Here is a 12,675-nt window from a genome sequence, read left to right as displayed (position 1 = left end):
TATCTGTTATCAGCTTAAGCCGTCACTCAATAGAAAGTATTGTTAGGAGTTAGGACAATAGTATTAACTGGACGGAATTCCGTGCGACTGTCGCGCTGCGCTAAGCTACGCCACGATAGCTATGGCTTAGAGTTAATATCGACAGGTGAGGACATGGCTTCTCATGATTCTATCTGCCCAGTATCTAGTCAGTAATCTGTGCCAGTACCTGTTGGGTAACAAGCTCTACGCATTCAGCCAAATTACTTGTGATGGCGACCATTCAGTAATCTGTGATCGAACACGATGTTCACATCTCTATCATCAACTAATGTATTTCCAACTAAAGCAAAGCTTCTAATCAAGGTAAAAAAGGTTTTTCCAACACTACATCCAAATCCTTCAAATTGTTAAAAAAAATGTTTAACTTGTTTCGAGGGTCGATGTTTAAAAGCTGTTTCTACGTTTTAATAACAATTAACCTTTCTGTCTGAGTTCGCACAAAGGCTTGTTTTCACAAAAGCTCCTTTTGTTGTTAGTATCTGTTAAGTACTCGTGCCTAGGAGGGCGATGCCAGACGTGCGCTATCTAGTCATCAGATTCCCTTTTACGTCGGTGTGATTTTGAAAAACCATGATTCACGCCACCACACCACGCAAAAGTAAATAAACTGAGATATCTAAAGAGCCGATCGCATGCAATTCCAACTGCAGCCATTAAATATTAATTCCTGAGCAAAAACTCGAGCTCGGAGCGAGACAGAATCCGAGCCTTCTGGGAAACCGAGTGGCTTTTTAAAAAAGTAGTCGCTTTTACGCGACACAATGGCCGGTTATACAACTAATTGTTCGCGCCGGTTAATTATGCAGCTTGTTTTGTTTGTTTGGGCGGCGGCCGCGCCGGACCCGCGTGCAGCGCCCGGCCGCGCCGTGTCGCGCGGTGTCGCGTCTGTGCCGCGTCGCCTGCAGATAACGCAACTTGTGTTGACCGCCTGTCTAGCTAATTAATCCACCGTTGTTTATACTGCACCGAAACGAAACCAGTGTTTGAAGTATTGGCTCTACATTGGGTGAATGAAACAATCATCAATATAAAATTCGATTTAAAAAATGTGCATTTCCATAAACGTAGAGCTACGCAGTTAAACCTCCAATGGTACAAATAACTTTGAACTCCGCTTCTTTCACCTATTAATTTAAATATAAGCTCACAAAACGTAGGCGTTATGTTCTTTTTATCGACCACTGCCGCCCAAATTACCGACATCAACATTTCTAAACTTATATAGAAGCTCAAAACTTTCAAATAAGGGTTAAACAATCTCGATTGTAGGTGTTTATTACAGTCATCAAGTGTGTAAATTAAATGGACAAGAAAATAACGGGTTGATTAAACGGCCCTACCTAATTAATTAAGGCTTATCTTGCACGATGCGATCAGCGTTAAAGCAATGGGATCGTAAAAATTTTGTTTGAGTCAGGTAGGGAGATAAGGCGATGTAGCGCGGGGGCGGCGCGATGTCGCGCGATACCGCTTGATTGTTATTTATCCATTATCGGCGGATCGCGACCGCCTGCGCGGGAGTCTGTATCGCCTCCATCTCGCTGCTAGACAATAAATAATCATGTCTATTACAAGTTACGACGCCTCGCGTACACCGGGCCTGCTCTTTTTATCAATAAATACTAGAGATATGTGTGCCGTGACAATATCATTCGTTAAAACGGATTAAGCTTTCGCATGAAAAAAACAAGAAACTGCTCACGCAGATGTGATCGATCATTTTATTGCGTCTCTAAAAGAAATCCCCTATCGAGGCTCGAATGAATTCCAACGGAAATGGAGGATTTAGGGAAGGAAGTGCTGTCCGAATAGTAGGCAATGGATTTTTTACTATTAAAATGAACACTTTTGAAAACTTAGCAAGTGTTGTAATGAAATCATAGCCTTTCCATTACTATAACCCATTGTTCTTTAAAACACAGATTTTTGGGCAAGTACCTACCCTATTCAATAAAAAAAACCTGTTTTCTAAACAATAAATAAATCACCCGTAGAAATTCGATCTTCCATTCTGTAACTGTATAAAATTAGGAGCAGTATAAATGGTGAGTTTTTACTATAGTTTGTCACAGCAATAGATTATGAAGAGCACAATGCAGGTAAAGTGATGGGTGAACGTAAAATGCCTCGTCCATTGTGAGCGCACATCGTTGACGCGACATGTGGCGGCCGGCGGACAAAACGACCGATTCCAAATAAAGAATTAAAAATAAACTGCTAAGGGTTGTGGCCTCATAAACGTGCTGGGTTCGGTACGTTTCGACAAGCTTTTATTTAATTAACTCCTCTTGTGGGTTTAGTCAAATCTAGCTATTAGTTTTATTGTCCGTTCTGTTTTATTTCACACAGAACTTTTATTACTACGGATTCCAGGTTGTCAAAAATGTTTAAAGTTTTATTCAAGTCATTTCTTTTAAGAGATGTAGGTTGTATTGTCATGGCACGATATGTGTGCTTAAGTTCTGTTCACACATAGACACTTATGATGATCACTCTAAACTCCATGTAATGACGCCGACTGTACCTAGTCTCAAAAGTAAAATACCGTTTTTAGTGCTTTTTAACATTTTAAAATGAAAGAATAACGAGTTCGGTTGTGGGCGTAAAAATCTTGGCAAAATTTTCGAGTGCCCTCAGCAGAGGTACTGCAGAAGGAAACAAAACGAGCTCGCGTCGCGTTTTGTTAGTTTTTTTGTCGCGGCTCGTTACTGCTCGTGAGCGCTGCGTAAATTACCAACAAGTCTCTAGTAGCGGGTTAGAGCACTAACAACACGTGAACTTGAAAGATGTCGCATTAACTCATCATTCTTCCATGCCTTTTGCCGACTTCGTGTGGAGGAATTTGTAAGTGTGATCGTGCGGTTAAGTGCTGTTTTATGTAGGAGTCCGTTTTATTTTCTGGTTATTTTTGTTGTTCATTAGGTGTATGTAGTATTTTTATTTTAAACTATACTGCACATTTGTAGATTTTTTTCATCTCTGGCAAAGGTCTACAGAAATAGAAACGAACCCTTAAAAACATACTTAATGAGAAGAACAAAATATGCGCTGTTATTCGACCCACGATTTGTTTAAGTGCCTAATTGAAAAGATTAATCGATTTCCTCGGTAGCGTTTTAAGCAGCCGCCCCTCAAAGATGACGCATACAGTAGGTAAGTATAATATGAAAGTCAAGTTAGGGTAACCCCACGCCTCGCAAATTAAAACATTTGACTTGGCAGGAGCGCACTGCCACTGCCAACTACTGCAAACTTGACAGATGACGTGTTTACTTGTAGGCAAGTGCTTGCCGCCAACTTAGGGTGCTGATTGGAGTGTTACAGGATTTTTGACGTAAGTTACTCGTTAGTCAATTATTTCAAAAATTCTCTCATATTCAATTAACTACTTAGATATATGAGAACTATTTAATTTTATAAGTTTATGTTAATGTTGTCATGTTTGAATCTAACCATTTAGGTATTGTAGTTTTAACTAGATAAATTAAATATGTCGATTTTAGTATGTCCAACTAGATACCTAGGTACCTACGTCTGTTCATCACTGAAAATATTTTCCTTAGCTATTCCAAAAATATTTCCTAACCTGTACGTAGTTAGGACCAAATAGATTCGTCCCAGTTTCACTTACTGGCCTGACAGTGGACAACGTACCTATGCATTTTCACAGCCAGATTTGGAAAATTAACGCTCTGGACATCTGAAATAACTGACCTTTCCGCTTTTGGTACAACGGGAATAAATATCGGGCATATTGGCACATCGGGTCAAGGTTGGCATAATGCAAAGTTACCGAGCAATCCTTGTCACCTCGTATTGAACGGTAATAAACATATAACAATAAACATCTTCATAAAGAATAACTGACGTATTGGACTTATATTACTCAGGAAAGATTTACATGGAAGTTTATTTTTCTTTCTGTATGGCTAATGACGCCAAGCTGTTGACCGCAATAACTCATCTTTTGACTCAATGGCGGGACATAATGACGCTAAAAAGTGTTGATGATCTAACTACTCTTCTTGTTCTTCGTGTCAATGGCTATTCAGGCTTATCACAAACATAAGGAAGTTGAGAAAACATTATTAGAAAACAAATGCACTTAGGTACCTAGGTTAGTATGCTACCTACCTAGGTGGCATTGTAAAAAAATTGAACAAATCGAAGCATAGGTGTGTATGTATGTGTTACGTATTCATTATAACAAGAATGGTAATAAAACAAGCTATATTGGCATAATGTTATTTTATTATATTACACATAACTGCAAATTGAATATAAACATAACAAAACAAATAAAATCTCAGTTTTGAGAAGTGTTACAATAAAAAATAAAGCTGTGTTATGGCGAGCGTGTGTGGTGGCGAGCAAAATAAAATGTAGCTACTTAATGTGCCGGCCGCGCTCCGTCACAAAAACCGCAGCGTATGCACCGCGCGGAATGCCTTAAATAAACATAAAGCATAGCTAACTACGCCTCACTTGCCTACATACGTACACACACTCCTTTTTATTCATTAACCTTTTTTATTAAAAATAAATGCCAACAATATCCCATTGTGAAGTGTTCACAATGTTCAGATAGATTAATTAACGTCTAGAGGTTATTTTTTTCTGTACTGCATTGTACCCGTGAATAATGGACGGATTATAATAATTTTAGTGCTAATTCATACATTATTTTTTATTTTTTGCTGGTCAGTGGTATAACTAATGTTCAGCCGCAATGTCAAGTGAGTGGCCGGTCATGAGCGGTCGAGCCTGTTTTAATTAAGGTTCCGTAGGTAGTCATCACCATCAAATCAAGCAATGCGTGTCGGGTTTCATAGCAAGTAGGGTAAATATGCCAAATGTCGGCCCCTTTAGCGATTTTCTGACTGCGGTTCGCTATAGCACCGTCAGTTTCCAACGAAAGATAGTTTCTGATGCGGTTTTGGATAGTTTCATTAATCTATTTCATGTTTAAAGGCATAAGATCGATATTTCTACAAAAAGAAAAAAGTAATAAGGCTTAGATGCGTCGAGAACAGAAAAACCCTAAAGTCGGCCATTCACGGCCCAAGGTCGGTCGCGTTTTTTCCAAATGTCGGCCGGGTATAGGGTGTTTCAAATTAAGGCAGTGACAAATATTATTAACATGATTTATTTTGGCAGAATTCTAATATAAGTATACATTTATAATTGTTTAATAGTAAAATATTTTTTTGTTACCCCTAAACAAAAAAAGTCGTATTCACGACCAACCATTTATATTTTTTAAGCTAATAAGATCGGTTTAATAGATAGCAAGTCCCAAACCATAAAGCTACCATAAACATGCCTACAATACATTTAAACTTAACTTCTTTACAATATAATAAATTATAATAAATAAATAAATTCATTTTGAGAAAATGAAAAAAATATAAAAGTATTTTTTCATCAGCCTATATAGTGGCGCTCGAGTTCGAGGCTGGTCGACATTACGATCTTTAATATTTCCAATGTCGGCCCCTATTTCTTGTACCTTATTTCTCGAGATTCGACTAATATCACCCCGGCCGTTATTTGGCTATTAAAGGTAAAATAGATCTATTTGCCCATAAGCTTTGCAAATTCTCTTGTTAAGCCAACGGAATTAGTACAATAGGAATTTATTAAATAGACTGCATTTACTTTAAGTCGGCCACGGCCGAGAATCCGGTTTTAAGTCAAAACTGTTGTCCTAATGGCGGCCTCCTATTTTTCCTTGAAAAATATACGCAAAACGCTGAAAAAACTGTCTTAAAATATAGTAAAAATAACCCATTAATGATAATCAAGCTGAAAACAAAAATAAATAAATGTTTTATCGTTCTAATATCAATCCCCAAAATGTGAGTTTTCACTTCGAGTAAGCTACTTTACATGTGAATTCGATGTTTGAACGGCGCAATCGCTACTGACGCTCAGTGTGAGAAGAGTAAGAGACAGAATCGGATAGTAACGATTTGTACGTATAGAGTATAAATCAAGATTGCAATTTGAGGAGCAAAACTGACACTTAATTACCTTTTGAATGAATGCAAGCTGAAAATGTACAGACGGCCGAAGTTTGGGGGGAGGCCGACATTTGGCGTATTTACCCTACCGACTTAGTTACAGCTACAAGTAGGCACCTATTTTGGTTTATTGAGTGCAAAGTAGGTATACCTCTTTTCATAGCTCGTTCAAAATTTTTAAAAGATTGAAAATACTTGGGTACTTACTTACCTACCTATTTATTTTGTGACTTGGGTTAATACTTTTTTATAAGCGAATGACTCGACTAGGTGATTGGATGTGGACCTAACGAAATTGATAAAGGTACCTACCCTAAGGACAAAAGTGAAAATACAATTTTATGGACAGCTCAAAAATAGCCACTTACCTACTTACTTAGTGCGTTTTATAGTCTTCATTTTAATATTTTTATTTATGTTGCTCACATTCATAAGTTATTATCTTATTATGAGTCAGGGCACACACATGGGTGTTTTTATCGGTCTATTTGAAACTCTATAAATTATTTTAGTATTCCTGTTTTGTCAGACCTTAAAAGAGTTTTATTGGTTTCAGAAATATCGGTCACAGTTCAGTTTATTTAGATGGATGTGTAGTTGAAGCGTCCTGGACTTCTGTGGTTTATAAGCATAAATAAATTAAATTAAAAAAAAAAAATTGTAGGTAAATGAAATGTATGTATGAATGTGTCATATTAACATTAATTGAAAAACGTTTTATTAGTGTTCGAGTCATGTATTAAATATTTCAGTTGTAACAGCATTTGTAGATAATTAACCGCTAACACTACTTATTGCTCATTGGCCAAGCTACGAACTAATGACTTACTCACCAAGCCATCAAATTGCCGCTTCATTGGAACAAAGATACGCACTAACTTATCTGTAACACCGATCTCTTGCTTCACCACTACAATAAAGCCGTTCATCAAATGTTATGAGCTAAGTTCACCACACACGGACAAACAACGCCTGTTTCTTACCACTGTTAATTATTCTAGGGTTGTCAACATAATAATGAGCGATTTGCGTATTTACACGCGATACGGTGTCAAACGTTTTAAAGGACTCTCGTTAGTCACGAAAGTAGCCGGTGGCACGAAATATTAGTGCCACTCCATTCCTCCGTGGTCATTCCAAACGGAATTGTTGATAATTTACTAACATACTTCAACAAATACAAACATGCTTACTATTTCATTTGTGAAGTTTCTGTACTAAATAAGAATGATCTCAATTAGACAGATTTTTTCGTACTTAGTACCTATGCCTAAGAATAAAATACACAGAAAACAATGTTGGCATAATATCCAGCTATAGATTCGAAATGGATATCCCAATTTAGGTATCAGTTTCAAAACTACTCGTAGTATTGGTTTCCCGGAAAAAATATTGCATATTTCGTTCCACACTGAAAATAGAGAGCTCTGCTAAAATTCTTTGTTTTATTTTTTCATCTAAAATAAATAGTGATCATTTTGTTTTATTTTTGCGTCCCTTTGTCAATTTGTTTCGACGTATTGCTCAAGAGCTTTCAATATTGGTACCTTCATACAAGTACCTAATCGTTTTTTTATTTCTATGTGCATAGGATTTAGAACTCTGTTGTGCTTTGTGTCCAATTTTTAGGTAAAAGCTGAAAGCCATTCTTTTCTATGAAGTTCATTTATCAAATCTGTATTTTCAGAAGATGCGAGAATCTTGCAGCACTCGTTCCAAGAAGCACCACAGTTTACGCATGTAGGAACAAACTGGCTACATGTCCCATTGGTTTATTGTGTTTTTACAGGAGCATTGGTAACTTATTCCACAAATTATGTTTTAAAATAGATTAGGTACCTAAATAGATAAGCTACTTATCCAAATAAAGGATTCAAAGCCAGGGTACGAGCGTGGTCGTAAATACGCAAAGTGTGGTAGCAGCTTTAGGGCGCCGGTCCACCGATACACAGCCATCTGTATCAATTACCTGCCCCTCTGCGGATTACCGAATTAACCAGCCACATTAATATTTTAATCTATGACCGCAAATGTACGCGTACGCGGCTACGATAATGCGATCTATTCTATTGACCACAGGCATTTCCCTGCACGTAATGTTGCCAGTGATAAATGGTTATAGCTAAATAGTAGGTTTTCCGTTACTAAAAGATGGTGGAAATCTTAATTTGTCGGGTTTTGTTGATGGCGCTCATAGCTTTCTATGTAGGAGGTGGTATAATCGTGTACGTAATTGGTGTTTATTTTTCTTATGCCTAGATAATTGAGTGCGTTAAGTAGTAGGTCGAATTAAGTAGGTACCTTTGTCTATCATCATCGTTTAAGTCGTCTTCCACTTTGAGCGATCATCAATGGGCACTAATTTGAAAAGATCAATTACGTACAATAAAATAATAAAAATATCTACTTATTTAGGTAAGCAGGTAAAGCAAAACTTAACTTGCCTATGCAACTCAGCAAACAAATATTGAAATTCGACACATTTTACCTTATTGGTTACCTGATAAATAAGGTAAAATAGGTAGTGTTTGTGTTAGATGTTTTGTTCATGGTTCTATCGAGTTGGGATTGATAGCTGTATTATGTTAACGACAGATCAAATGGTGCCTTCAATGACATTGATGGTTTCCAATTGCTTTATAGTAATTACAGTTGTCGACAGCATTTGTTTAATTGATGGGATATGCATACAGACCCAATAGGTAGGTTCACCTTCTCGGAGGACCTTTAGCCTATAACTAAGTAGGTATATAAACCTAAGTTCTTTTAAATCAAAAGTCGTTTTGATATCCATTCATAAAAGCGTACCTACTGTAAGTCATTGAGAAACCTTGAATGAAATGATTACGTGCGTAGGTACTTACATAAGATATAACCCCATATAGGATTATCAATTAGTGACTTCATTTAATGTGTCAAGTAGGTATAGGTACTTATTTATCTACTTACGCAGAAGTAGACATATATTATCAACTTTGCGATAAGCGTCCACAGAAATCTTTATTAGTCTGACATCTGAGTGACCTACTTAACTACGTGACTAGGTATCAAGAGAATAAGGCTGGCTAGCTCAGACAGAAATGCAATGCAATATTGTTTGCCAAAATAACATCGGGCAAGTCAACCGCAGCGAACCACCAACCCGTAACACCGACCCACCACCCCTCGCAGAAAATCCCCAGATAATACGTATCTATTAAAGCGTATATCTCCGATTCGGCTAAAGTATTCCTCAAACATGAAGATAGTCGACGAAAAATTCGAGTGGAGAAATATGTATGGCAGCGGCAATCGGCATGCGAGGGTCGCTCGCCTGGCCGGGGGAAGCGGCGGGTGGCGCCCCCCTCGCGTCAGTTCGCTTGCAACGTTCGCGCGAGAACGACGTGCGTCACCAGTTCGTCAGCAGCGTATCGTCGCGTGTGACTGACTCGGAGAACGTGCGTGGATCCTGTGTTGTTGTGTGTCCTTAGTGGAGTGTGTGCTGTGTCCTGTTTTACTTAGTGTTTTTGAGACCATGAGCGTGTGTGTTTGACGGAGGGATGTATCCAAGCGCGGGCGCAATGAACGCCGCCGCCGCCGCCGCTGCCGTGGCGGCCGCTAGGCATCCGGTAAGCGACGGCTCTCCTACACAAATCACTCCTTACTGACACCACACCTGTGTATACCCAATGGACTAATGGACCGGTATCAACACTTTAATGTTCACTTTGAAGTACAAAAACATTCATATTAAGCCGTTTTCATGGATAACAAACTGTATGTTAAAAAAAACACGTTGCGTGTCGTACTAGATGTTTAATATGTAAATACTTTGATTTGTAAGTCCTTTGCGATGATTTACCACGGTAATAATACCCTCAGATCAGTAAATGAATGCTCTAATACATAAGGTAAAGAAAGTATTAACTGGCATGCTGTTAGTGGATTAAAGCGATAGAATTGAATTGAAATCTGACAGTCAAACGGTGCATTGTAAAAATCAATAAGATCAAGTAATTTATTTCAAACCAGTCAAATTCGTACAAAATTAAGCTCGTTGATGTCTTTTGTAACTGAGCAAAAGTTTATTTTCATAATAGCACGTAACTGCTCAAAAGTTAGTTATAAAATGTAACAATATAGTACAAAGCACGTAAGTTTAGTTATTCAGAAAGTTGAGTGGTAATAAAAGCATAAAAGTAATAAACAGTGGAATGGCAGAAACAGCGGCGCGCGAGCCCCCCGGCGCGGCCGCCGATCATTGTCAGCCGCTCAATTACCCGTGAAATTGTCTGCAAAGGATTTTATCATACTCAGAAATCTGGGGACGAATTAACAAAGCTTACTCAGACCTTTTGACACCCAGTTCTTGAAATTGCTCGCTACTACGAAATGTTATTATAGCACTGTTATAAGTACTGATGCGCTTTCTTGATAACGTGATGCTTTACACCTCTTGTGTTATCTGTGTATCGGTAAAATGCGATTTAATTTCAACTTTTAAATTACTTGCACAATGTAAAGTAATATTGTTCTCAATCTAATAGTACGATTTAGGTTGGATAAAAAAAAAACATGTCATTGTTTACACTTCAATTCTGAATAACTGTAGTTTCTTATTTTATTATCGTACGCGTCACCTTTTAAATGTTTACATTTGTAACTTATTAACTTATCATCTAATATCATTTAAAGTTTAAAACATCTGCTCAGTTTTTTTCTAAAATTGAAATATATGATACGTTATTTATCTGTTCACAAATCCATATTAAATCTAGTGTAAAAAATATGAACGGAGCTGACCATGTGCTTCGCAACCGCGCTGAAGTGTGTTATAGTGTGTTAAACGATTTTGAACTTTACGGCGCTGTAATAGAGCATAACGGTAGCAAGTGGTGTTCAAAGAAGCGACCGCAAGCCGCAACCCATCTGTCGCCGCTAGCTAGCCGACGGAAACTAACCACAATTCGAGAATACATTAGTGCTATTTTTTATTACGAAGACACTACATTTAGTACTGCGCCTTTTCAGACTATTGTTGCCAGCAACAATTATAATAAACCCACAGGTTTGCAACCTTGTAATTTAAACACCAGTTTAAGAAATGCTGTTGTCTATAAGCCATAGTAAAGCGTAAACGGGTAATTATAAAGTTAACAAAAACACTGCATTTGAGGAAATTATTGTTTGTTGACAAGATATCGTAATCGGCATCACCACTTCACTGGAAGCATGACTTAACAAGTTATTAGTGTCCTATGAAATGTCAGACTAATCTATGGGAACAAAAAACTGCTGACTGAATGGAAAAAATAAACTACTTTAACAACTTTGAAATGGAAAACATTCCCAGTTTGAAAACAAGTCTGTCGCGGGCTAATTGGCTGGTCATTACGTTTTTTTCTTGTATTGGGCGTAAGTATATAATTGAGATAGTATGTAATGTACCTACACAATGCAGGTTATTAGTTGATACATTCCCACACGCGCGCGTATTAACCGACTTATAAACGGACAATTACGACTTATACCTGTTGACCTCAGCTGGTTTATATCCTATTAAATTCAATAAACGGTGCTCATCAATTTGGAATCACTGGAACTGGTTTTCAGGAAGTTTTGTGAAGTTTACCTCCTAATGAATGCATTCATTTTTTGCAGCAACTTTAAGGGAATAAACACATAATCAAATCTTTTCATGCTTGTGAAGTACCTACAACCACGGGAAACTTGTCATTGCCATACATATGATAATTCTTGTAAACACTGAACTAAAAACACATATTTTTTTAAAATCTTTTATCACCCACTATCAAGAAAACGAATTTTCCTAGCAATATCCCACGAAAGACAATTTGTAGTTATTTTTCATGTGGTTTATGACCGTCATAATAGTGTCGGGGGTGTGCGGCGAGGCGGGGGAGGGGCGGCGGGTGTTAATGTAAATGTCTATTTACTTAAAATCCGTGTCGCGTCCTACTCGGTAAATATTTGACTGACAGAATTACCGCTACGGACAAATGAGATGGCGTCTCCTCAAACATTCCAAGTTTTCTTCAAACATGCACATAAAGTGGAGTTCTAGAAATAACAGATCTGTGTCAATGACGGATATTTTAATATTGCCGAGATGAGTTTATCAACGGAAATGTCTTGTCAGGATTATCAACGTGATAAGTGGAGTGCCTTGAATCAATGTTTCTCCTAAAATAATGGCTTGGTATTTGTACTGAGATAATGCAATATCAGTTTGTACAAACACACCATTTGGAGTACGCAAACAATGCTTCGTCATAACTCATAATCAAGATGCCATCAAACACTCGCTGTGCGGGTATCGAGGGCTGACACACTTCTATCAGACTGGATTATGCTTAGATATCCTAGTTATTGAAGTTTTTTATCCCTTTCACTGAGAGATAAAAAACCTGATTAAGGTTTTTTATGTTTTGGACATAACACCTGAATTGATCAGCTTCGCTCAACATTTGATATCAAAATAAATTTTATCAATCACCCAGCCAGCCCACCTCGGGTGGCAAATGGTGTAGTATTTCTGAGAAAATAAAATCAGCTTTCTGCTCCCCGGGCTACCATATTAGTTTACTAGCATTTTTTTATTTTCTCGATA

The 12,675-nt window shown here is 37.6% G+C and overlaps 1 protein-coding gene across 1 annotated transcript in view; it reads left to right on the top strand.

Moving 5' to 3' along the window:
• Positions 1 to 9,390: 9,390 nt before the first annotated feature.
• LOC110384216 (protein groucho) overlaps positions 9,391 to 12,675 on the top strand; it is a 51,714-nt gene continuing 48,429 nt past the window's right edge. The window contains 1 exon segment of the mRNA XM_021345399.3: positions 9,391 to 9,673. Within this exon segment, the coding sequence (XP_021201074.2) occupies positions 9,605 to 9,673 (69 nt within the window). The 5' untranslated portion in view covers positions 9,391 to 9,604.

This window comes from Helicoverpa armigera, chromosome 17, assembly GCF_030705265.1.
Source record: "Helicoverpa armigera isolate CAAS_96S chromosome 17, ASM3070526v1, whole genome shotgun sequence".
NCBI lineage: Eukaryota > Metazoa > Arthropoda > Insecta > Lepidoptera > Noctuidae > Helicoverpa > Helicoverpa armigera.
The sequence above is the reverse complement of the archived record's forward strand: the minus strand, read 5'-3'. Positions and strand labels throughout refer to the sequence as shown.